Source organism: Canis lupus, chromosome 35 (assembly GCF_003254725.2).
Source record: "Canis lupus dingo isolate Sandy chromosome 35, ASM325472v2, whole genome shotgun sequence".
Classification (NCBI taxonomy): Eukaryota; Metazoa; Chordata; class Mammalia; order Carnivora; family Canidae; genus Canis; species Canis lupus.
Genome location: NC_064277.1, coordinates 12,739,680 through 12,767,163, shown reverse-complemented (window position 1 = coordinate 12,767,163; position 27,484 = coordinate 12,739,680). Strand labels below are relative to the sequence as shown.

The following is a 27,484-nucleotide window of genomic DNA, read 5'->3' as shown; positions in this document are numbered from 1 at the left end:
AGGTTCGTGCTTCCTCTAGTATCCCACCGGACCGTTAACCACTGTCACTCTCTTATTAATCATGCTTGGTGGCTTTCAAACTGTCCTGGGTTTCCTTTCAAAAATGTCAACAGGACAACAGACAGTATGAGCATGCTACAACTGCTAAGTCTCAACTCAACTCAGTAGAGTTCTAGCATTCTTCGTTGATTAATTTCTTCTGACACAGCCCAGTTGTCTCTAGAGTAATTACTAACAGAACAGGGTTAATGTAACTGCCTTGTGGTGATGCAGATTCATTATAATTGTTCGCTTACAAAAATTAAGCACGTCTAAATGAGTTTAAACCGAAAAGGCCAGCACCAGGCTTGCAGCCCACAGAGACCTCCACCTGTCTTGTCTTCTCATTTAAGAGGCTACCAGACCCAACATGGCAAGGATTATTAGCTCTTAGGTATTTTTATCCATGTGATCCAAGCTCTGTAGAGATGAGGTTTATAGAGAGTAGAGAAGTCCACTCTCCCTATAAAAGGACCAGGGAAGCCAGAGACTGGGCTCTGTTTCTCCTACATCAAGAGTCCCATGGATACCAGGCTGCCCAAGCTCACAGCTCATAGCTGAAGCTGTGAATGAATGAAGTGTGCCTTCATTAATTAGATAACTAGATAAGTTAGAGATGCTACCGGCTACGAGATTCCGTCTCTGTTGTTCTGTTCGCTCTCCTCCTGCTTGTTAGGTCCTATCTCAGAAACAGAAGTGGCTTCCTCCGTCATCTCCCTGGTTCAAATTATTCAGTTTTACTCAACTAGTGTGATTCTGGAGAATGAGGCATGGGGCTGGCCTTTTTTTTTTTTTTTTTTTTTTTTTTTTTAATTTATGATAGTCACAGAGAGAGAGAGAGAGGGGCGAGCAGAGACAAAGGCAGAGGGAGAAGCAGGCTCCATGCACCGGGAGCCCGACGTGGGATTCGATCCCGGGTCTCCAGGATCGCGCCCTGGGCCAAAGGCAGGCGCCAAACCGCTGCGCCACCCAGGGATCCCGGGGCTGGCCTTTTTAAGTCTTCAACTTTCTCCTTCTGTTCACTCTCTACACAGTGATGTAGGAAAACTTTCAAAAGGCTCGTTTTCTTCACATCACTCCCCTGCTCAAAAGCCTCCCAAGGCTCCCCACTGTCCCAGAAATAAAATCTAAATCCTCCTATGCCTTACCTAGTGAACCTTTTTTTCAATACATCCTGAGACAGACCCTCTGCCCCAGCTCAGCCACCTCGTCACGGACCCAAAACAATGCCATCTCTGGGCCTCTCTGATGGGGGGCTTCTCTCCTGGAATGTTCTCCCCTCATTCTCCATAAATGCCCTTCATGCGTTAAGGGTCAGCTCAAGCTGCAGCCCTTCCATGCATGCCCTTTGATCAGACTGCACGGAACTCGAAGTGATACTCCCGACAGTATTTTGGTGCTCTATTGTGTGTCTATACAATACAGGTAATATATAAAAAATACATATGCAAAATGTATACAGTAAACTGTCACTTATTTGTACCTGCATTGAAACCTAGCACATGTTTGATGAATAAATATGAACCACATACAGAAGCTGATTCTGTAATATTTAATCTTTGGGAAAATTTGGCATCAAAGCCTTCAAAAGCCTCTAGCTCTTCCAAGGTACATAGATGATTTCGGGAATCAGAATAAGCAACTCTAATTCTCGAAATAAATTAGGAGAAATTCAGATGCTCATAATGCAGTGTATGCTGCAGAGGATGTCTGCTGTGGTGATTTTTACGGCAGAAGATGGGAGAGCCCCCAAGGAGCCAAATGAGGGAACCCTACTCCACACTGGGCAGCTAACAAAACCGTGTTGTGCAGTATTCACAAACAGGAGAACCAGTTCCGAAGATACCACCATGTGCAAAAAGTCAGTGATAGGAGATATGTATAGCAGGCATCTGATTTTCATTAGACAGATAAACGGACAGGGGTCATCTCTTAGAAAGAAGCTTATGGGGGCATTTGTTCCTTTGTGGTTTTCTATGCATTCACATTTTAGGACACCGCACTAAAGGGTTATTAATGTGTTGGACGGCTCCTGTAGATGGAAATGTGCTCTTTCGAGCCACAGACATCTGACCTGGATGGACATATATGCTGATAGAGTGGTTTGACTCACTCTTGTGTTTATTTTGGACTCGAATAAAACTCAGCACCACTGGGGAGACGGCCTCCTACCAGAGACCAGGCTCCCCGGATGATCCTACTGCACAACGCCTGCTGACCCTGCTGAAGGTCCTGATGTTTCTGAAGCTTCAGCTTCTCCACTACAAAACAGATGAAAATTCTTCCCACCTCCATCCTCATCACGTCTCACAAAAACCTACAGAGATCAATTAGAAACCATTTACAAAAATACTAAGTGCATTGTAAAAAGGCAACTGGTCAGTGGAAAGACTCTCAGGGTTGCAGAAACAACCCCCTGAAATCTTTACTCTTTAATCCCAAACCACAGCGTTGAACCCAAGAGGAGTGTCTGGTTCGTGTGCAGTGAAATACAATTTCACTAGGTGCCCAATTTAATAGCGCTGGGTGTGTTCACTAACACGTTAAACTTGAAAATATAAAAATCACTTCAGGACCGCATTCCTAAACCTTCTCTTCTTTTAACTGTATTTCCCATGATGCTTTGCAGATTTGTCTCTACTTGTCTTTTTTTTTTTTAATAGAACAAACAGCACAGACATGAATTTTAATAGAGGAAATATGCTGGGCTTCAGATCAATAATTTAAAGACAAAAAATTTAAAGCTTCGGCAAACTCATTATGAAGGGAACAAGGTACTACTCTTCATCTTTGCAAAGATTTTTGACATTGAATCTAATTCACCTCGATGGGCAAACAATCGTGAGTCAATCACATAAATACCAATGTACATATTTACAGATACACACGACAAAGGCTCTTGGCACACGGCTGGCAGGTGTATACCGAATGCTTCTTGACAAAGACACACAAACCCAGGTCATGACTGTGTGTACCGAGACGCACATAGAAACACCCAAACGTCCCACAGAGCAGCCTCACCAAAGAGGTGTGACAGGCCTTGGCTAAAAAGAGAAAGAGAGCAAGAGATTATCCCTTGAAGGGAAGGCAGGGCCGCACGCCCCCAGAAGACGTCTGGACTCACCTGTTAAGTGGTTGGCAATCCTGGCAGTGGGTTTGGGAGGCAGGGCGGGGGGTTGCTTGAGAAGGGACAGCTGCTTCACTGGGGTCTCCTCATGGTCTCCAGAGAAAGCAGCAGGTTTTTTGGGGGGCAGTAGCAGGACTGGTTTGGCTGAAGGATCTTGGGCCAGGAGGACTCCAGACTCACTGGCAGAGGGACTCTCTTCAGACACTGAGGGGACAACCATATGACACACAGGAGACATTACACAAACGAAGTGCAGGTGGGGCCGGCAGGAGCGCACAGGACGGGGGTGTGGGTTAGCAACACAGCAGAGCACCGACTTGTTCCAGGTCGTCACGTATGTGTAGAGAGCTCAAGAGAGGCCACTAGAAATCCAATCAGGAAGGGGGTGGGGAGGGTGGGGGAACACACCAGGAAGGTTGAGGCAGTAAGGGAGAGGCAGGAGGGGCAAGAAGGGAGTTAGGAAGAGGCTATTTTCTCAAAACAATCCCAAGCTTCACCACTTCAATCTTGGCACTCATATGACACGTTCTATGAGTGCTCTCACACGTGATTCATGGGACCACAGCGACAATCCACGGATGGCAGGTGCAGTGGGTGGCGGACAAAGAGGCCCCCAGGTGAACCGAACCAGCATCTTCCTCTGGGCCTCTTTGTCCTTTGCTGAGAGGAAGCCATGGTAGGTTCTGGGGTCTTGTTTTTGCCCCCCTGGGTCTTCTTGGGTCTGGGCCAGGAAGTAACGGAGCAGCCCTCGAGGCTGACACCAGGCTGGGCACCCTGACGTGTGTCTCCGGGGCTGGGCAGCAGCTGCCAGCAGGCACCTTGCAGCTTTAGGGGCTCTTCTAAACCTTGATGAGACAAGGGATGCACCAAGACAATGTCTTTCTGTCTCCCACTTTCTGTCCTCTCACTTGCCAGAATTATGGCTTTCTGTTTGGGTTCCCCCATTTCTCTTGGCTCGGCATTGGGTCTGACTCTTCCTTTCTACCATGGGTGACCCCGACTGGCTCCAGTTAAGAGCTGTCCTGGGGAGAAGGGGGTAGGAAACAAAGGCCTTCATTCCATGCTGACAGCCTGGCCAACGAGACTGAAACTCTCATTTCACTGGGATGACAGATCTCCCTTTAACAGTCAAATCTGTATGATTATAATGTCACAAGGAAAGCTGGATCAGAAACACAATTCCCTTCTTTAGCTGGAAAAAAATCTCCTCAGCCTGGGGGGATTGTAACTCAGATGCATAGCCTCTTGCCTCCCAACATTGCTGGAATGGGAATGACTCTAGTGACTCACCCGTCACCCTCTTCTTCCTCCCTAATCTGGGTAGCAGCATCAAAGCCTTGCCAATAATCCTCAGGAGCACTCAGTTCTCCCCCTCTCACAAGGGACACCATTACCATCAGCATCGGACACACCGATGGAGCAAATGACTCACCAGGTCCCAAAGTGAAGCCTGGAATGGACTCTGTAACACCAGCTCTCCTGTCTTCCCACCTGAGCTCTGCTGACGCAGACATTGCAGATGGTGTGGCGAAAGGACGTGGCGGTCCTTCCCCACCCAGGCTCATCTCTTGAGAACAGGGAGCACTCCTCACTGGCTGTTGGGAGGATCCCACCTTCTGCAAACCTTCTGAGGGAGTGGGTACTGACCATTCAGAGGGCTTTGGACCAAAGAAGTAGTGACAGTCTGATGGTACCAAACATCATCCATCAGCAGCATGTGAGTTAACCGGTAAATTGTATACTCTAGCCAATTAACACGTTGATTGTAAACTGATAAAATTTGCTACCCAGATACAACCACTAGCTGGTATGCCCAGACTGGACTTAAAGGCTGTGCTAGGGCTTTACAAACATGTGAGTTAGGTAGGAACTGTGTAAAGTATAGGATTCCTTAGCTTGAGCTTAAGACAAACAAGTGCTAGAAAAAAAAATGACATTTTAAATCCCCGATATTACAAAAACAGGGCATGTCTTCTTTAAAATCATTAAGATTACAAAAAATGTTGTTAAAAAACTATAGAACGGCATGTGTGAATATCTACTAATTGGGCAGTTTCGTCCCCATTTCCAGGCGATTCGTAAGCTCAGGGTGGTTCAAAATAGAACCCCTTGTCCAGTCCAGCCAAGGCTCCAGGTCCCGAATGCCACGTGCTGGGGGCCTATCCCACAACTCTGTCCCTTCCATGTCCCATCGCGTCCTGCATTACCTGTCCCATCCATGATGTCTGAAGGTTGGAGCACCTCGTATGAGCAGGGATCCCTGGGCATTGGGACCGGCTCCATTTCGGACAGGGCAGGCAGAGACAGCTGGCTGGAGCTCAGGGACTGTCCATTTTCCAGCGAGTCATCTTCATTCGATATGGAGAGTTCCCCATCTGTGGGAGCGAGAGGAGATGGCCCAGTTAGACAACGCCCACCTTCCAGGGAAGGGTGACATTTATCATTTGCTAATCGAATCTAAATGTTTTTGAACAATCTTTTTCAAGGTCAGTCTGTAAAATCTACACTTGATCTTTTGCTTTTCAGACACTTTATTTTTAGACATATGGCATCTGACCACGAAGGCAGCAATTTCCAGTGACCTCTAGTAAATTGCCTGTTTGCTCTCCATCTTTCCAACCATAATCACCATATTTTGGATGTATCTTTTTTAATGAAAATGAATTAAAATGAACTATTCTTTGTAATTTTGGAAAACCTGGAAAAATCGAGCAGGCCTCAGAGGCTGGAAAACCTTGAGTAGGAATTCCTACTCTAGAGAGCCCAGGGCTTCATACCACTCAACACACACCAGAAGCATGGTTCGCTAAGGCTCTAGGAAAAATTCATCCTCTTTTCTCCTATTCCCACCAGCATCCAATTTTTCTAGAGAGATAAATGTTTAGGAGGGCTCAAAGTTTCTTGAGGCTCACCTCCTGACAATAAGGACCACTGCTCACTGGCTGTTGGGAAGGTCCCATCTTCTGCAAACCTTCTAAGGGAGCAAGTACTGACCACTCAGAGGGCTTTGGACCAAAGCTGAGGGCTGCAGCATCCTAAGGATGCTGGGAGTGTCAGAATTCTCCCCCTGCCCACCAGTGATCACGCCTTGGGGGAGGGGAAGGGCAGACTTTGATCTTGCTTAAAGCTTCTCAAAGCAAGGGTTGGGCGTCTAGTTAACACCATGGTAGAGGATCAAAGGCTCCCGCACAATGGCCATTTGTCAAATCAAAATTCCCCCAGTATGATTTCATCCTAGCCCAGGGGAGTCCTAAATAACTAGACATTAAAGTCAAATTAATTTTTAAAGAGGACGGAAAGCTGTTCCAAGTAAGATGAATAAACATTCAGACAAAAGACTCCCAAGTTATGCTTAGTCAGAAACACAGGAACCAGCAAAGCCTTAAAACTGGACAAAAGATGATTTACTTGTAGGAATGAAACAGTGAGATGACTCCAAGGTGAATCTTGTATAAATGATCTTCTTTTGCCATGCTCCTCCCAAGGGGTCAATTTTATACACAACAATAAGCAATGGTAAAGGATGCTCTGTGGGCCCCCTTCCTCCCCAGTTAGAACTGGCCTGATGAAAAACAGTCAACAGACTAATCTACAAACCAACAGGCTTTAGACAACATATGGTTCAAGGACACAGGATATTTGACCTGAATCTTGTATAAACAGAAAAAAACAGAATAGATACCAAAAAATCATCTGAGGCAGATGATATAAAGCACTGACATACTTTAAGATTGTGTTTTTTTTTTTTTTCTCCCTGTTCTTTTCATTTAGCCTTTTTGGATGCCTGGAAGGGCATGGGAGTTAGTATAATTGTAATAAATAAAATGATGACTACTCCTCATTAATAAGAGAAGTAGAGCAGTGTGGACTCTAAGGCTGATGCTATGGAAAGTAGACTGCCGAACTGAGCATCTTCAGGAGGGAAGGTGGAGTGGGAGGTGGGTTACTGCATCGCCATCCCATAAGGGATGGTCCCCAGTCCCTGCAGCACACTTTAATTTAGCATGTTCACACTGATGCCATGGGAAGTAGCACCACCACTTTGATTTTTGATGTTTCCAATGTAAAGAAGTCCTGGTAAGACAACCAGAGGAGGGGGGGTTTCAGTGCCACTGCCAAGTTCTGCTTCTTCAGGGCAATGATACAAATGACTGCTGTACGTTTTAACAGTTAAGAAGTACCATGGAAACAGTTCTGGGGCAAAGATACAATTGTAGTTGGATTACCTTAGACTCTATGAATCTCAGTTTCATCAAGGCAGCTGACTTAGGGCTGGAGGCTTTGCTGGTAAAGGAGATGCGCTCCTTGGGACATTGCAATTCTCAAAATATTGAGCTCCCCATACATTAAAAGTACCTTTGCTGAGTCACAAAGACTCAAACCGCTTTGGAGAGGAAACAATCTAGGGAATTCCACTGTCATAATTTCTAAATACACATTTCCACCAAAAAAATAAAGATGAAAAAGAAAGAGTAAGACAACCTAACAGAAACAGTTTGTATATATTTTTCATAGTTGTGATTTTACTATGCATCAGATTTCCTGTCTTGGTTTTTTACTATTATAAACATTATAATTTGCATGATTATAATCTTAATGATTATACTGGATGAATAAACTGAATTTTTTAAAAGGGATTTTATTTATTTAAGAGAGAAAGAGAGAGCGCGCACACACGCAAGCCACGGGAGAGGCAGAGGGAAAAGGAGAAGCAGATTCCCCACCAAGCAGGGAGTTGGATGCAGGGATTGATTCCAGGACCCTGGGACCATAACCTGAGCTGAAGGCAAACGTTTAACTGACTGAGCCACTCAAACACCCCGAATAAACTGGATTTTATTTAGCTATCTTCCTATGGCTGGTCATAAAGGGATTTCCAATGTTTTATGATATAATAAAAAAAAAAGGAGGCTCTGCTGATCACCTCCCTACATAAAGCCTTTTCTGCAATTAGAATTCTGACCTTTTAAGAGAAATCACAATAGGTGAAACTTATGTGTTAATATTTCAATATCTAGTGACATATACCTGAATCTTGTATAATTGTTTTGTGAAGCATTTCTCTATTTACACAGCAGCAGTGTACAGATCACATGAATTTCTTAGCTTTTGGCCATTTCAATATTAACCTTGATAACCATTTTTTAATAATGGTTATTTATTCATTCATGAGAGACACTGAGAAAGAGGCAGAGACATAGGCAGAGGGAGAAGCAGGCTCCCTGTGGGGACTCCATCCCAGGACCCTGGGATCATGACCTGACCCAAAGCCAGACATTCAACCACTGAGCCACCTATCTACCTATCTATATACATATAATGATCTAGCAGAAATAAATTGAAGCCATTCAATAGATATGACAAATCCATTATTAATATCATTTATGGCCAAGAATAGTAGTGACAAAAGTGAAGACCATCTGATTTGGATTCTTATAACATGAGGCTCCTACGATGATGCCATTGTTAAGTAACTGTTGTTTTAAAATTCTTATTGTGACATTTTCAAACATACACAAAAGTAGAAATACTAATGTAACTGATCCCATATACTCATCATCAAGCTAAGAAATCAGCTGGGAATTCCTAATGTTTGGTAATTCCATATTTGATTAATTTGAAGAGTATGTAACTCTCTGTGTCCTTTAAATTTACAAAGATGATTTATTAGCTTCTTTATTGGCATTTTAATTAGCATTATTAGAAAAACTATTTTCCCTTTTTTTAAAAAAAAGATTTTATTTATTTATTTATTTATTTTAGATTTTATTTATTTATTCATGAGAGACGAGAGAGAGAGAGAGAGAGAGAGAGAGGCAGAGAAACAGGCAGAGGGAGAAGCAGATTCCATGCAGGGAGACCGACATGGGACTCGATCCTAGGTCTCCAGGATCAGGCCTTGGGTTGAAGGCGACACTAAACAGGGTGGCTGAGCCATCTGGGCTGTCCTATTTTCCTTTTTTAGAAAGAACTTAACCCTCCAGATTAGGAGGAGTCTAGTCTCATGGACTATTTGTACTTTTATCTATCAAGATCATCACTGTCTCTTGTTATCAGGGATGAGAAAGAATTTGCTCTTTATAGTAATATTAGAAATTATACTAGAAATAATACTAGAGGGGCGCCTGCATGGCTCAGTCAGTTAAGCGTCTGCATTCAGTTCAGGTCATGATCCTGGGGTCCTGGGACTGAGCTCTGTATTGGGCTCCCTGCTTAGAGGGGAGCCTGCTTCTCCCACTCCTCCCTTCTTGTGCTCTCTCGTGCTATCTCTGTTTCTCTCTCTCAAATAAATAAAATCTTTAAAAAATAACGTTAGAAATAATATTGCCCTATGCAATATCAGAAATTATTTTGATGCTTTACATGATCTTCTAAAATTATCCATAATAATGGCTTTCAAAATTGCACAAAACAACCGCCAGGGGCAGCCCCGGTGACTCAGTGGTTTAGCGCCACCTTTGGCCCAGGGTGTGATCTTGGAGACCCGGGATCGAGTCCCACATCAGTCTCCCAGCATGGAGCCTGCTTCTCCCTCTGCCTGTGTCTCTGCCTGTGTCTCTGCCTCTCTCTCTCTCTCTCTCTCTCTCTCGTGAATAAATAAATAAAATCTTTAAAAAAATAAAAACCAAAACAACTGCCAGTAATGTTTCCTACCAGGATGAGTAGTAGGAATAGGAAGCAGGGGGAAGGCATGCAAGGCCAGAGGGGTTGAGTCAGCGCTGCTCTAACTTCAGCAGGCATCACAATTCTTTGCAGGGAAGTTAAAGTAGATGGCTGGGCTCCACCCCCAGAGTTTCCAGTGGTTTTGGGGTGGGACAGAGAACATGCATGGCTAGCAAGCTCTTGGGGGATGCTGGAGCTGATTCTACTGGTCAGAGTTCCACACTTTGAGACCCACTGGATTAGAGGTTAGGAATCAGAGATGCAAGATAATCTGGAATGACAACAGTGCCTTGATACGATGAGGTTTGGGGCAAAAAATGCTGTTTATGTGGCTAGCACGGAATAGAGACAGTTGGTTTAAATCTCAAGACAAGAGAGCAGGAAGTTGCATTGTTTAGCCGTGGATCATGAATCTGAGCTTGTCACAAAGGACTAGGGCACTGGGAAGAGCAGTAGGGTAGGGTGGAAAATTAAAATCTGAGCCAGATGCAGACATATTCAACAGGGTAACATCAGGTCACAGAAGTGACAAAGAACATGATGCAGAAGTGGGCGTAAGTCAAGGTCGTAAGTTATAAATGATGAGACAGAAAGCCATGGGGTCTAAGGTATGGAACTGGCCATGGAAATTGTGCCAGCCTTATTCATTCCCCTCTACCCCTTGTGAGACCTAAGAAATGAAGATGTTGGTAGAGTCAGGTTAACACCGAATCAAGGAGAGTGAGGGGAGCGGTGACAGAGAATTAATTCGTTCAACAGGCAAACATCTGTCGAGAGCCTGTAACTAACAACATGCATCACAACCCAGGAACTGCGGGCGCTCGCAATGACCTTGCGGGTCAGGCAGATGTTTGCTTTCAGCACCTTATGATGCTTGTAGAGACCCCTGTCCGCTTGGCTGCCCCCCCGCCCCCAGCCCTGGAGCTTTACCACAGCGCACCTGCCTCCCCACCCACGAGCCTGGCACGGTGCCAAGTGCTAAGAGGACACAGCACAGGTGCAGAAATGCAGAAACACAGACACGGGCAGGCATTACTGTGAGACGTGGGGAAAAGAAGCTAAAGTGGGAAGTTAAACCCTGATAAGAGTTTAAAAAGAAGGAAAAAGAGTTGAAGTAAGTTAGAAGACTTGAGCTCCCAACATCGGGACCACGTGTTTGAGGAGGATTTGTCTCCTGTGGAGTTGTTTTTCATGTTCTTTCTGAAAGCATGATTTACATAAAAGTTGTGCTCCACAGGACTGGCTCCAAAGGTACATTAAAAAATGTTTTGCTTTATTTAGGAGTTGTATCCACCTGTAACTGGATGTTACCTTTGTGCCTATATTTGAAGTTTTTTTTTTTTGTTTGTTTTAATTTTCCTCCATTTTTAAAAAAGATTTTATTTATTTATTTATTCATGAGAGACACAGAGAAGCAGAGACATAAGCAGAGGGAGAAGCAGGCTCCCTGTGGGGAGCCCAATGTGGGACTCGATCCCAGGACCCGGGGATCATGACCTGAGCAGAAGGCAGACACCCTCAACCACTGAGCCACCCATGTGGCCCTCCTTGATTGTTGTTTTGTTTTAGGAATACTCTGGCTTTAGGGTGACTGACACCTTGTAATCAGTTAAATTTTCTCAAAGCTTAAGATGAACTGAAGCTGGTTTTTATTTTTTTTTTTTTTTAATACATAAAGGTCACAGGGAGAATGAGCAATGGGAATTCTTTGGGTTCTCAGAGATAGCCATGTAACAACATTACATTAAATCACATTAAAAATTGCACAGAAGAGATATTTTGTTCCAAGAGGGCTCACAGTTCATGGCGCTTTGAAGTTGAAGACAAAAAAAAAGACTAAGTTTTAATTCTGAAAAAATACTTAAAAAATTATTTATTTATTCACAAGAGACAAAGAGAGTAAGAGACATAGGCAGAGGGAGAAGCAGACTCCCTCCCTGCAAGGAGCCTGATGCCGGACTCGATCCCAGGACTCTGGGATCACGACCTGAGCCAAATGCAGACACTCAACCATTGAGCCACCCAGGCATCCCTGAAAAAATATTTTAGTATAAACTTAAGCTCACCCCTGAATCTGATTTTATAAGATATGCGTATGAATTATGTAAAAATCTATGTTTAAAAATGTATTTCTAGTTGGATCAGACATCTTTGCTTAAATAATAGTTGACTACAAGTATAAAGGATTGCTTTATACCTATATGTTGAACTATTATGACAATATATTTCACGTGGATCAGAAAAAAAAGTAAAACTTTAAAACTAGATTAAATAGTACAAATAAAAGTGTGCACACATATTTATTTATTCAGATTGCATAAGAGGGAGGTCAGATGGAGAGTTGCTGGCTTACAAAACTTTTTGATTTTTAATTTGCAAAATAAAATGTGTACACCAAATACAAGAAAAAGAGCAGTGTAGTGGGGGAACATAAGCAAACAGAGCTAATAGAAGATGGACTATTCCAAGAATGAAGAGTATGTGTACAAATAAGTCAAAATCAAATGTCCCAGGTGCCTCTTGTGAAACGCAGAGCCTTGCTGGAATGAAAGAAATGCAAATGAAGTGACCACGTGGGTGGTGCCCAGACATTAAAAAATGTGTCTGAAATAATGTCAAGGACAAAAGCAGGAATGTAGAACAATATGTACCTGTGGATCAGGATCACATCAAAATGAAATATGTATGCGGGATGGCAAATTTTCCAAAGTAAACTTGGTAAGATAGAAATAGAGTTCAATGATTATTAACTTTTTTCTATATATAGATGCTTATATTTGGCAAACAAACAAAACAACAACAACATAAAAATTTCATGTTGCCTTGTTACATTAAATGAAAAAATAACAGTTTTTGTTGGAGGGAAAACCCCTCCCTCACTCCTCTGATTTCTTGATGAGGCACTAATTTTCCCCAAGTCCTCATTTTTTTTTTTTTTGGTCTGGCTGCTTGTTCTTTTTTTCTTTTTTTCAGAGAAGTTTTTACTAAAAGATCAAGGATATAAATGAACACTCCTGGCTAATGACCTCAACATCTGACGATAATTACCAATAGCTTTAAAATATATACCCAAAGTACAACTTCAAAAGAACCAGGTTTATTTATCCTATAGACAGAGCAGTTCAAGATGTTGAGAGGCATCAATTATTTAAATTGTGACAATGTGATTGTTCTCAAAGTGTGTTTATTTGGGGGAAAAAGTGATTATAAAAAAATACTGAAAGGTAATTTGCCAATGAGGTTGCAGATTTTAACAATGATCCATATAGTCTTAGATTTTTAAGTGTATGGTTTCATAATTTAAACAAATCGAAAACTTGTTGTAAACAGATTGTATCAAAGAGCTATTCAATATACATCACTTTAACGTTCCATAAAAACTGAGTAAAAAATCATATTTGAATGATTTACTTTGATATTTTTATCTGATTATAACTATAAGATGTACTATACATACAAGAGGCAGATACCTACTCTGAGAGGTGTAAGAGTTGTTCATGAATGCCCTCTAAGATTAGTGAAACCAGTAATTTTTATATATACATTCATGTGTATATATATGTACTTCAAAAAGCAAAGCATCTCTTCATTCATCAACTTAATGGTAAGAATGGTAAGAATGCACCAGGCATTGGTGCAGCATCAAAAGGTCCTGAAGTCACTTGAAAAGGATTATTGGGAGTGAGATAGAGTCCTGGCATGGGATATGATCCTGCAGGGGCAGGATATGGTGCTGGTGGTCCCTAGGATCCTGGTGGAACAGTGCCCCGTGGAACAGGTGGCACTGCCCCGGGTGCTTGGGGAGGGGGGGCATGGGATATGGCCCTGGAGAAGGATATGGCATATTAGGGATAGTATACTGGCCTCCCCTTCTAGGCACCCAAGGTCCATAAGACATGGTTTCCCATGGACCTAAAGGACCACCAGCAGCTGGATCTGTGGGTACACCATATGGTCTTGGAAGCCTTGGAAGATTTGCCTGGCTTCTACCCTTCTCTGCAGTGACCTCATTGCTAGGTCCCTGTTTCTCTACTGGGTGGAGAGAATCTAAATGGCGAGTGCTGGGGGTGTACTCCGCATTTTCCCCTCCTCACCTTGGACCAGTATTGATCCAGGACTCAAGCTTTCTTCTTGGGGGGCTGATGTAAAGTCCAGGGTTGGGGGAGGACATGAGTAGAAAGTTGTCAGGCCCATCAATGACTTCCTGTAGACTAGCCTTTACCAAGAGCGCTAATATTGGACCCCTCAGATCCTTAGGAGTCTGGAGTCTCAAGGGAAGATAATGCTTTTTCTATCTCAGGTAAAAAGAAATGAAAGGTGACAGGATGGTGCTATAAACCATGCTCTCCATGTGTCTGCGAACAGAAGGGTGCTGGTGAGCACTCCTAACTCATTCTCAGGAGGGCTGGGTGGGAAGAGAGAAGCAGCAGGTACAGTGGAAAGAACCCAGACTCTCAGCATAGGCAGGGCCATATTCTTATTTTTGCCATCATTGGCTTGCAACAAGCTATTGAACTTCTGGGACTTCTGTTTCTTTCCCTTGGAAACAAAAAAGGACTGTTTTGGATAATGCCCAACTTCCTTCCAGATCCAAGTGCTATGTGTAAGGCAGTGGGAAGAAATAAGAAGTCCCCCCGAAAACTTGCAAATAAGCCTGAAATAACAGAGAAGCTAAAATAGCAAACCATCTTTCACTTAGGCTTTCTTCTCCTTGTCTTCTTGCTCTATTTGGGCATGTCACAAGAACCAGGAACTACATTGAAGAATTTCAGGTTTATTGTTTGCCAGTAGTTTTATATTTTTATTAAAAACAACTGTTAAATTTTAGCATAGGGCTAGAAGCCTGCGCTCTACATACAAAGCCTCTATATATTCAGTAGAAAGACAAGGAGAAAAAAATGGGACAGTGAAAGGGATGGTCAAAGAAATATTTTTAAGTATTTGAAAGTGTCTAGTACCATACCAGACATTTTATATATAATAGTAACAACCCCTTAAAGGATACGTGGGGACTTGATTATAAGCCAGGTACTTGTTCATTTAATATATACATAAAACAGTTCTATGGGGTTGGTACCAAAATTACCCTCCCTGTAGAAAGGAAAGTGAACCCCAGTTGGTTAAAATAACTTGCATAAAGTTACATAATTGGTAGGTAATGAGCTAGTGTGGTGAGAGCATGTGATCTCACTTAAAATGACTTATTTTGAAAGTTTACTTCCTCAAGGATGGCAAAAGAACAGTAGAATAATCCTTTATATGTAAAGCACATCGATGTCAGAGTTAAAACCCCAATTCTGTTACCATTAAGTACTTACAATACAGAAGAGCGAACAACACCATGAAATTGCGCGCTGGTGAAAACTCAAACACGTTTTCATTCATTAGTGATCCCCAATGGCTCTAATTAAAGCAAAACCAAAAAGCAGAGCCACATATGTTAAAGCAAACCATTATCTTTGTGAAGACATGTAAGGAGAGCCTAATGCAAGCATTTGCTAACTCCTGTTCCCCTTTGAGACAAGAGCTATTATTCAGCCTATTTCATGGCCTATTTTAGCTTCCCACACATGCTATTTGACCAAAAAGGGGAACCTCCACTGGGTGGCTGATGAGTTAAAGTTGAAGATGCTTTCTCAAGAAAGCATTCCTCTGGTAGCGATGATCCTAATAGGAATAAGCCACCAAGGACAGACTCATTGACTTTCCTTTTTTTCTTGACACAGACTTTTTCCACTAGAGAAGGAAAAAATCCACCCATGAAGGTGGCAGAGTTATTGTTTTGAAACCCACAAAGGGGTCACTCTAGCAACACTATGCAGAGCTTTGGCAAAGCTTCCACGAATCCCAGTAACCTTTTAAATCATTGTAGTCAAAGCTACTAGCTGCTCTCATAGTCAGCCAAATGATTTGCCGACCAACAGTTAGCTAAGAAATAATTTATTGAATGAGTTTATTGAGAGATTAAAAGCTTTAAGCCCAAGAAGTTGGAAGTGGCTCCCTGGCATGTGTTAACTTTTATGGGAGATACTTTCTTCAATTTGCCTGAGTTCAAGGAATGGATGTAATTAAACTAAATGGTGCTGCAGATAATATTTTGCAGAATTTTAAACATACACAGAAAGTAATACATTCCTATCGCCTGTTTGCAGATGAATGCATTTGATTCCTGAGCATTTAAAAACACTTGAACTGAACATCTTTTTTGCAAAACCAAACCAAACCAAACCAAACCAAACCAAACCAAACCAAACCAAACACTCTGCAGCCTCTCTCTCCTGGTGGGCTTTCTTTTCCATGGTGGAAAGGTCACTGTGAGTGTGTGTGTCTCTCTGTGTTTAAAAGTCTCTGCGTATCACCAGGATTTGAGGCAGCACTACAGGATTATGCAGGATCAGGGAACCAATATTTTAGGAATCTATAAGTTAGAGAATCTTCCACTTGATTTGCAGCTACAAGTCTTTGGATTATTCTGGCCAGCTTATACAGAGGAACAATTTTGGCAAGAGCCATGAGGTTCCTTTCTGTCTGATACAAGCATCTTCGTAACTCAGAGTCCTTCTGAACCTACTACCTTGAAAATCTGTTCAAGATGTGTTTCAATATCATAATTTAATCGATTCTGTGATACTCTGGACGATTTCTTACACAGAGTGGAATGGTACATGTTTTTGTACTTGGAGAATCATCTTGCTTTTTTATTGTTGCAGTTGTGCTGGGTTGAATATCCTATTTTGAAATTGATAAGAGGCCTCTGCCTAAACCATCAAATACGCGAGGTGCAAGGACTTCTTATCACAAGAGTGGCATTGACCTTGGGAGCCTGTTTCGATTGTATTTTCCTGCAGCTGTTTTCTGCTGCATTTATCAGCATTTCCTGCCTCGCCTCGATACAAACTACAGCTCACGTGGATTCTCAGTTGCTTGCTGGGACTGCAAACCCCCCATTGTGTCAAATGGTGGTGCCTTCCTCCTAGAGCTATTTCTTTCATCTGTACTGGGTACAGCTCCGCCTGTCCCCTCATCTTCACACTGAGGGCCGCTGGTTCTGACATCAACTATCCTGATGAAGTATGAAGGCTTTGACCATGAACTCCAAAGGACGACTCTGGATCCAAGGTTTGTAGCTGGAAGAGGACTTACCGCCTTGCTATTCCTGGGCATTTTGATATCAAAAATGCAACTGGGGCGGGGGTTGAAGATAAACTGATGGAGGTGGCACAGCTTCTCCCCTATGCTATTATGTGATCATGTGATTCTCCCAGAATCACGCATTCCTGTGCAAGGGGCCTTGCATGGATATTGGGATATAGCCGAGCTGAAAACTGGAATCTAAGATTTAAGGAAAAAATCCTCAATGGCTAGAATGGGGAAAGGAGGTGTCAGGGGCTGGCCATATCTAGGCAAGATGTAAGCAACTCTGTTTCTCTAGCTGGGCTCTCCAATAGGGCCCCCACTAGCCCCATGTAGCTGTTATTGGTTAAAACTAAATGAAATTTAAAATGCAGCCCCCCCCCCCGCCCTTGGTCAGACTGACCATACCTGCAGTGTTCAACAACTACGTGAGGCTAGCTCAAGGCGGCCGTGGTGGCCAGCTCAGATGATGGTAAAGCGTTTCTGTTACAGCTGAAAATTTGACTGGACACCACTAGCTCACGACACACTTGAAAATCACAACAACGACCCTAATGATTATGAAAAAGGGAATGCATTTCTGGAACTGGGAGGTTGAAATGAGGTTGCTAACCTGGCCCACATCCCAGTACGTGGTCAGTTTAGTGGATAATATTTCCTTCCAAGAAATTAAGAGAGGGCTGGGGGAACGAAGACAGGTTCTGGGGCACATGTGGAAGGCAGGAGCCCTGACTGCAGCAGCAAAGAGCCTCAGAGCTGGGCATGGCCAGCCAGCAGCGAAGTCCTGAGACCTCACAATGGAATCTCCCCAGTGGCTTAAAAGGCCAAAGTGACTCTGTCCTTTGATCCTCCAGCAGCCCCATGAGAAGACAAGCCAGGGCAGGATGGAGTTGAAGAGTACGTCATTCCGTGGGTATCCCTGAGACATTAGGGGACCACCTGGTTGGCAGACAGATGGCCTTCCATCAAGCAGGCGAAGGACCAGGCACAGTGAGAGGGGAATAAAGGAAAGCATGGCTTTGGTGCTGGAGCGGTCAGGGTCCTGGGGTTGCATTCACTCTGAAATCAGAGTCCGGAGAGATGAAAAGCTGCCCTGTGCCTTGTAGACACAGAAGATGAGAGAGCTGGGACCAGAATCCTGGGTGGGGAGCTTCTATCCGAGTGCCGTTGTTTTACAGACACTTATGTGATGGTTAAAGCTGAATGCCCTGCTTACTTGTCTAAATCGACGCAAATTCCAGGGAGGTCAAGAAAGGTTTTCTAGGGGTACCTGGCTGGCTCAGTCAGTTAAGTGTCTGCTTTCAGCTCAGGTCAGGATCTTAGGGCCTGGGATTGAGCCCTGCATTGGGCTCCCTACTCTGAGGGGAGCCTATTTCTCCCTCTCCCTCTGCCTCTCCCCCTGGTCATGCTCTCTCAACTAAGTAAAATTTTAAAAAAAGAAAAAAAGGAGGGTTTTCTAAGTATGATCAGTTTTCCTTTTATTAGCTACCAGCCTTCCAAAGTTTGGCTGGCCTTGAAGGCCTTGCAAACATCAGCGCAGACCAGTGTCTGTGGAGTGATCAAGCATCAGAAGGCTGGGGCCAGGTAGGTGGGGGGCAGCAATGCCCACTATGCCCATGGTACCCTGCCCTGCCTGGATCGGCAGTTGGAAAGGGTGGTAGGGTGATGGGTCTTCCAAGGATAACTCCTCCAAGGCAGCTGACCATGGGAGCAGATTGCCTGTAACACTTCAGTTTATGGAAACATTCGTGATAATTAGGGAAACAAAATATCTAGTGGTTATCTCCCAAAATTCTGGTCAATGAAAAATGAGAGTTATTCTGGAGAAACTTTGGGGGCAAGGTTTGCTTGCTTTTAGAGAGAGATACCAAGAAGAGATAGCCTTCTCTCTTTCCTCTGGATACTGGGTCTGCATGGGGGGCTGGAACTGCTGCAGCCGTCTTGTTACCATGATGGGCTGGAGCCCAGTGACGGCATCCCTTGGCCATGTTGTTGAACCGATGAATTAACCATCCTTGGAGCTGTCCTACCAGTGGACTTTATGATGGGAGATTCATTCATTCACTCACTCACTCATTCATGCCATAAATATTACATAAACACAGAGAAGTGCCAAGCATTACTCAAGGCATTTGGAGTGCTACAGAGGATAAAACACAAAAGATCATTGGTCTAAATTTGCTTATTGCTTCATCTTTTTTTTTTTTTTTTTTGCTTCATCCTTCTTAAGGGAAGTCTTTGTGACCTGAAACCAGAAGTCCTTTAACTTACACCCTGTTGACTACACATTGGCTCCATAGGTAATTTAAAAGCCTACAATTAAGTGGCATAAAAAGAACCCAAAGGACACTTCTTGGTTCCTATCTTATTTGACATGTCTATATTTGACACTTCAGACCACTTTTTTTCCCAAACCACTGCCGCTTGTTTTGGCTTCCATTCTGATACACACTTCTGGTTTACATCCTATTTCTCCATCCACTTCTCAGTCTTTGAAGGCTTTTATTTTATTTTTTTTTTAAGATTTTATTTATTTATTCATGAGAGACACACAGAGAGAGGCAGAGACACAGGCAGAAGGAGAAGCAGGCTCTCTGCAGTGAGCCCAATGCGAGAGTCAATCCCAGGCCCTTGGGATCATGACCTGAGCCAAAGGCAGATGCTCAACCACTGAGCTACCCAGGTGCCCCTTTGAGGGCTTTTCTTATTCCCAGACCATTTCTGCTTTACTCCCAGATCATTTAATGTTGGGGCTCCATGGGGTCTTCCATCAGGACTATTTATGTTCTCATTCTATACCTTCTCTGAGAATGATCATCAACTCATGTGACTTCATGACATACAACGACTATTCCAAACCTGCATTTCCAACCCAGTTCTCTCTCTTGAGCTTCAGATCTGTATCTTTATTTTTTAAAACTATTTTATTTATTTATTCATGAGAGACACACACAGAGAGAGGCAGAGACATAGGCAGAGGGAGAAGCAGGCTCCATGCAGGGAGCCCGACGTGGGACTCGATCCCGGGACTCGGGGATCACGCCCCGAGCCGAAGACAGATGCTCAACCGCTGAGCCACCCAGGTGTTCCCAGATCTGTATCTTTAGTGATCTACATAGACACGTGGGTATCTCAAACCCAGTGTGGTCAAACCATGGCAATATTTGGTGCCCTAAGCTGGCTTGTTTTGGGTTCCCTGGCTTAGTGAATGGCCCCTCTATCTGCCCATCTGGTCGCTCAAGCCAGAATCCTGAGTATCAGCCAAGCCCACACACCACCCTCTTTTCTCCACAAATCTCAGCAGTCCTCTTGACTCCATCTCCTCTATTTCTCCAGTCTGTCCTCTCCCCAGTTACCCCATTCCTGCTACCCCCCATCACATCACTGAATCCCAGCAATAGTCAGTATCTGGCCATCCTGACACATGTCTTGGCCTCCCTCCATATTCTCCATAGGCAGAGCAATGAGGCTGCAAATCTGATCATGCAGAGCAGCCTTCCGCAACCCCTTAGGGCTCTCAGGATAAAGGACAAGCAACGAGTATAGTGTCCCTGCCTGCATGATCTGCCCCAACACCCCCCTCACCTTACAGACACACTGGACACACAGTCTCTCCCTCTCTAGCCTCAACTTGGTGCCTCTGCATGGGCTAGTCCTTCCCCTTGTGACATTCCCCCTGCCTGTCAGCTTCTGTAGGATAATTCTCCTCACATGCCAAGTTTCCTCTGTGACACTACTCCTTCCAGGATGCCTTCCCTAAGTCCCCACGCCTGGGTGGGTGATGCTTCCAGGTATCCCCGGACATACTGTACTTTCCCTGTCATAACTGTTGAGTGCCTGAACCCTACTTCTGGAACTATGGGTTCTGTTGTCCAGGGAAGCCAGGCTTGTCTCTGTTTCATATTCCTGATGCCCAGGAAGGTGCCTGCAACATCACAGGCATTCACCATACACGCAAGAGATGAGTAAATTTTCTGGGGATGTTTGTTCATGGCTATAAGAAAAGTGTCAGTCATTTTTTGGCTTGGGGTGGTGATTTTTTTTAAAAAAGATTTTATTTATTTATTTATTCATGAGAGACACACAGAGAGAGGCAGAGACAAAGGCAGAGGGAGGAGCAGGCTCCCTGCGGGAAGCCTGATGTGGGACTCGATCCCAGGACCCGGGCATCATGACCTGAGCAGAAGCCAGACACTCAACCACTGAGCTATCCCGATGCCCCTAATTTTTTTTTTTTTTAAGAACCATATTGCTTAAGAGAATTTTGGTCACAACTTTTATTTATTTTCTTTATTGTTTAAAGCACTTCCCAACTACCCCACGAGGGCAATCCACTGTACTGGGCTTTGAGGAGCTCCATCAGTAATTACAGTCGCTGATGCAGAAGCTAAGCACTCTTTTTATTTCGACACAGCTACCCTATACCACAGCTTTCCGAAGATGCCATTCCTACATGAGGCATCAGAAACAGCTAAAAAACATGACAAAGTAATTGTGCCTGGTAAAGGCTGTGAAAAGCATTTCCCACAAACTCTGACTTGAAAAGCCTACGCACCTGGGGTACCAGATAAACAACTACTACATTTGTCTCCTTCGATCTGCTGGAGAATCTTTATTTTTAAAACATAATGACCTTTTAATTTAAATATCGGGCTTTTTTTTTTTCTTTTTCTTCTCTTGAATCCCAGAGAAGGGAAAATGCAGCCTCTTGCACAAAAAGCATTGTCCATTGCAGGGAGCTTCTGTTTGTGCTTATCATTAAAAAGAACACCTTCCAAAATGTTGCTCTCACTCAATTAAGGCCAAAAGCACACCTCAGGGCACTTTATTATCTGCTGTGACACGTTATCTCTAATTCCCAGCACACAGTGGGAAGGAAGTTGCTCACTGGCGTCCAGGCAGTTCTATCCTGCATGCCCCGTGCTCCCCTTCCCTCCCCCGGGGGCTCTTTCCTTCCCCAGGGTCTCAGTGGGACTGCGTGGAGACTCCTGCAGGAGCTGCCACGGCCCCAGCTACAACCCCTGCATGGAGCACCAGGCTCCCCTTTGGGTGTGGAAGTGAGTTCCGGCCACTGCTGGGACAAGGTCTCCCTTCCCTCTCCTGCCCTCCTGCTAACTGGTGGCTACATCCATGTGAATTAAACACACCCATCCCATATGCAGCAGGTGACCCTGGGGGAGAACAGGGGTTTTCCAGGAAAATCCACACAACTGCCACCGTTAACACCCCTGATATTCTTCAAACCCAGCATTACGGCTATTTGTAGAGACTATTTGCAAAAACACAAACAGCAATACTTACTGAGATCCTCTGACCACCAACTGGCAACATGTTACAAAGTTTTCCTGTGTTCCCCTAAATTCCAAATGGAGGACACACGGGCTTAGCAGGGGTTTTAAGAGTCTACACTCGCTGGCGGCCGTGTGCCCTTCAACAGGGCAATAACCTCGCTGGGCTTCCACCACTTAATCTCTATGTTGGAAAAACACCACCAGCTTGGCCAGGTGACCTCTTGAGATCCCTGCTAAGTCAGAGAGATAGCATCAGGATTTTACTAATGGCCAAACCATTCCCTGTTTTCAGGATCTTTTTCTCCTTAACACTTAAAAGTCACTATTTGGAAGTAGGATATGTAGCATCCATCTACATAAATACACATAATATGATACTGTCTATTTAAATAACGGGCAATGAAGTTTCACAGACCATAGAGCTGAATAAACAAGGGGGATCAGATAAATAGGAAGTTCAGCAACACAAGTGAATAAACCCAGAGACAGACAGCCACCAGTTGCACGTGTCAATAAACGTTTAAGTGAACACCAGCTATATCCCATGCACTGTCGGAGGCCCCATGTGGGGATCAATCCCAGGACCCTGGGATCATGACCTGAGCCAAAGGTAGATGCTTAACTGACTGAGCCACCCAGGCATTCCTGCAGGCTTGAATTTAAAAGGAACATAGTGAGTCAAAGCTTTTTTGGAAGTAAGTGGTAGGACCAACACCCCTGTTTCAGCCACAGATCACTTAATTTCTCTGTGTTAGTATCACCTCCTCCAGAAGTTCTCCATGATTGTCTTTATCTAAAATCATGGCTCTACCTATGATTTTATCTTTTTGCCCTGCTGCTCTGTTTTTCTTCATGAGGCTTGTCACTCCTTGACAGCAGATCACACGTTTATTTATTTCCTATCTCCTTTAGTAGAATAGAAACTCTGAGAAGGTAAGAATTTTGATCTTTTGGTTATCGCTGTAGCTCAACCCCTGGGGGACCGCCCGGCCCACAGGGGCACTCAGTACCAATTTGTTGGATGAACAAATGACCCTGAGTCTAAGAGAGCCCTTACGTTCTTCTGATTCAAACAAACAGGCCACAGGGTCGGGAAATAAGCAGTTAAAAAATAAGCTATCAAATTATAGATTATCTTTCATCACTAGTTGGTTTTAACATTTTTATAATTTAGAATGATGATAGCCTCTCTGAACATTTACCTTGTGTTCTTCCCAAACCTGCTGTATCCCTATTGTGGAAATTTTGGAAAATGGGATTAAAAGAATTTATGATTTCATGTACCTACTACAACTTGACTAACCATAAAATTTTCTTTTTATGGAGTCTTTAAAGTGTCCTTCATTCTCACATGGTCTCAATATGCCCAGAGAATAAATTATTTTCTCGGATTTTAAAACTTTTATCTAAAGTCCCTTCTAGGGGTACCTGGGTGGCTCAGTGGTTGAGCATCTGCCTTTGGCTCAGGTCGTGATCCTGGGCCAACATTGGGCTCCGCACAGGGAGCCTGCTTTTCCCTCTGCCCATGTGTCTGCCTCTCTGTGTGTCTCTCTTGAATAAATAAAATTTTAAAAAATCTTAAAAAAATAAAGTTCCGTCTGCTCTCAAAAATTATGTGATTCTATATGGAAATCAATAAAAGCAAACAAACCCACAAGCCATCAAGTGCTTGTACTCTTTATTTCCAATGCATTTCATTAAGTGAAGGATTCTTGACCTTGTTCCTATAGATATCTGAGATCTTTTTCCCTCTTCCACCCAGTCTCTCATTTTCCCTCATTTAAATTTATGTCTCAGCTTGGGATTTTTTTTTTTTTTCAGCTTGGGATTTTTAACCTGCTAAGAAAAATATAAAGAATTTTGAGGAGAAGTATCAGGATAATAAAATCTCATCGATTTTGAGTTCACCCTGCCCCAATACTGATAAATCTCACATCACTACTGTTTCCCTTTATACTTTCTATGGCCAAGTGGGGTATTATTAAGCAAAATCAATAATGTAAAGAAGCTGGAAGAGGAAAGCTGACCTACTGAGGATAAACCGCTTTGTGCGAGGTCAGCAAGCTCATGCACAGCACAGCGTGGCCACCGTGGGAAGGGAGGCCGGCCCTCGCGGGCAGGTGGATGGGCGGGCACAGTAGTTCCAGACACCAGGCAGCTGTCTGGGACCACACGTCCCAGGAGGTGACTGGAGTCATTTGTCCTAGTCCAGGAGGCGGCACACAATGAGGAATTACCACTATGCAATGATCACTCCAAATATCTGAAACATCTCTTGGAAACACACAACTTGGAAAATGATTAAGAAATCCTTTTGCCACTTGCCATTTCACTCAGGTCGTGGGAACAGAGCTGCATCTGTTTTACCCACCAGGATCCCAGCTACAGCAAGGGGAGAATGCCCTAGAAGGGGAAGGAGGAAGACAGGAAAACCAAAAGCAGAGGTGTACGAGGGAAACTGAATCAGGCCGGGGGTGAGGTGTCTCGCGTCACCACCACCCCAACACTGCTAAGGGGGGGTTGTGGATCCTGGCACCTCAGATAAAAGGGGGCAGCAATGCTCCTTCCTAACTCTGGGGCCTGTGGACCGATGGTGAGGCATGAAAAGGGTCTCAACACCTGGAAAGGTGAGGATGATACTAATAACGGTGTGTCACCACCTCTTGAGGATGTATGGGATGACGGCTGCTATGTAACCTCGCATGTTGTTGAGGACTGAATTGCATCCCCCGCACCCCCCCAGATGCGTGTGCTGAATCCCCCCCCGCCCCGCCCCTCGCCCCACTGTGTCACTCTATTTGGAGGAAGAGTCTTTAAGGAGGTGATTAAGGTTAAATGAGGTTTTAAGGGCAGGGCCCTGATCCTATAGGGCTGATGTCCTTCCTGGAAGGGGAAGGGACAGCGGGAGCGTGTGTGCATGGAGGGGAGGCCACATGTGGACACAGTGCGACGGCAGCCATCCGCCAGCCAAGCGGAGAGGCCGCACGGAAATCCATCCAGGTGACATCACGATCTCAGACTTCCCGCCTCCCGAACAGTGAGGAGGAAGTACGTTTCCACTGCTTAAGCCACTCAGACTGTGCCACCGTGTTACAGCAGCCCTATGAGCTAACACACGAGTGTTAGCCCAGGTAAACCTCATCACGTTGTCCATGCTTTCAGGTGACGAAACTGAAGCACAGAGAAGGTAAGCACCTTGATGAAAGTTGCACAGCTAGTCTGCAGGGGAGCTGGAATTGAACCCAAGCGATCGGATGCCAGGGCCTATGTTCCTAACAGCTGATAGCATATAAGGTAACGTGACTAATATCCACAGCGATACAAATGGATGCTTTTATTTTTTTTAAGATTTATTTATTTGAGAGAGTGAGAGCTCACAAGAAGGGGGAGGGCAGAGGGAGAGCGAGCGAGCAAGCGAGAGAGACCCTCAAGTAGACTCCCTGCTGAGCACAGGGCTCGATCCCAGGACCCCCAGACCATGACCTGAGCTGAAACCAAGATGATTGGGCCCCCCAGGTTCCCCTCAAATGCATGCTTTTAATCAGAAAAACCCATAGCAAATACATGCTTCTGCATGTACAGTGTGCAAGGGATTTCTAATTTTAGTCCCTCTCTGCTTCTCCTTTTCCCAGCATCCAAACAGTAAACGTGTGTGGGAGCCTCATCTATCTCAAGGGTTACCCAAGGCTGGCGGGACCTGGGAGCAAGCCTTGAGGTCCGTGTTCTCCTGGAGTGTGCGTGCTGGTAAGGAAAGGCAGCCACCAGCCAAACAGAGAGGCACAGACAGTACAGCGAAAAGACAAGCCAGTCGGGACGGGGTGGTGAAGCAGCAGCTCAGCTGGTCCCTTCCTCCACGAGCAGTTTCTGAGCACACACAACGAAGCCCCTGGGAGCCGTCAGCAGTGCCCGCAGGCCCCAGCCTCGATGCCCCCTGTTTCTGTCTCTAGACAATGAGGCTTCTGCTCCAACAACCCATGGCTTCTTTGGTTAGGTCAGAAGTTCCTTGGGGAACACTTACCTTAACCGAGTTTTAGGTGCAAGGCGAATAATTAATGCTAAAGTAGAATGTGTTCTCTAGAGTATTCTTGGAGGTTTATAGTAAGAGACATAAAGGTTGCAAGAAGCTAGAAGGGATCATTTCACTAGATGTGAGCAGGCTTTAAATGCGACGGGAGTGTTTATTCAAGCAGGTGGATGCTTATCGTGCAGCATGACACCTGCAGTCACTGACCACCTCTGCTGCAGAGTGCCGAAGGGGGAAGCGGGAAGATTTAAGGGGAGGCCTGGGGGTTGTAAAGAGAGCAAGACACTGGAGAAAATTGACAAAGCTGTGGATTCCTCTTCCCTGGAGAGCCTGGCCAATTGTATTGTGTTTTGTATTTTGGTAAGGCCTTAGCCAGAAAAAGAAGGATAAAGTGGCTCACCAAGTGGATTTCCGGGCCCCAGGAGGCTCTGATAGTTCTAGAAGATAGTCAGAAATAGCACAACTTCACACCCTGCCTCCAGCACCCCTGCCACTTAGGGCAGGGCAGGGCCACTTCCTCCTTGTAGCATTTCAGGGGGGCAATCTGTGCTAAGAAACAGTACTCGAGGAGTGCCACCGGGAAGCCCTGTGACAGGAATGGACAAGGTCAAATGCACGCGAGGCATAAGGCCCAAGTCACTGACAACGGTGGAATCAGAAGGGTGAACCAGAGTAAGAAGCGCGAGCTGCCGTTTATCAGGCCTGCAGAAGATGCATAGAAACATGCTAAACCCAGGATCAGGGGTTGCCTGAACTATCAGGATGGATCTTCACAGGAGAATATGTGCTCAATAATCTGGCCCACCAGATAACACCAGCTTCAAACAATAGTAAGACTTGAAATAGAAAATTACTGGTGATGACTGCATGAAGGCTGTAAGAGGACACTTTGTCATTTCATGGAGCCTAATGGGAAAGAGGTGACAGGAAAGAGAAGAGAAGAGGGGAGGGGAGAGGAGGAGGGTGGGGAGAGGAGGGAGGAGGGAGGGGAAGGGGGGAATGGAGGAGGAGGAGGGAGAGGGGAGGAGGGAGAGAGGAGTAGGGAGAGGAATGGAGGGGGGGAGGGAGGAGCAGGGAGGGGAGGAGGGAGAATGGAAGAGGAGGAGAAGAGAGAGGGCAGGAGGGAGAGGAATGGAGGGGGAAGGAGGAGCAGAGAGGAATGGAGCGGGAGGGAGGAGAGGGGAGGAGGGAGAGGGGAAAAGGGAG

The 27,484-nt window shown here is 44.7% G+C and overlaps 1 protein-coding gene and 1 long non-coding RNA gene across 11 annotated transcripts in view; one reads left to right on the top strand and one right to left on the bottom strand.

Moving 5' to 3' along the window:
- The window catches only part of PHACTR1 (phosphatase and actin regulator 1), a 558,131-nt gene that overhangs the window by 82,993 nt on the left and 447,654 nt on the right, over positions 1–27,484 (bottom strand). For 9 of the 10 annotated variants that reach the window (XM_035710672.2, XM_025444328.3, XM_025444326.3 and 6 more), the window contains 2 exons: positions 5,374–5,541; positions 3,164–3,370 (listed from right to left, as the gene is read on the bottom strand). In XM_035710672.2, coding sequence (XP_035566565.1) covers positions 3,164–3,370; positions 5,374–5,541 — 375 coding nt within the window. The remainder of the gene's footprint in view (positions 1–3,163; positions 3,371–5,373; positions 5,542–27,484) is intronic. The other variant, XM_025444331.3, reaches the window with a different exon arrangement.
- On the top strand, positions 16,737–27,218 carry LOC112658217 (uncharacterized). Its single transcript, XR_003135613.3, has 3 exons — positions 16,737–16,948; positions 25,417–25,548; positions 25,887–27,218. It is a non-coding gene; the product is annotated as an uncharacterized LOC112658217 (long non-coding RNA).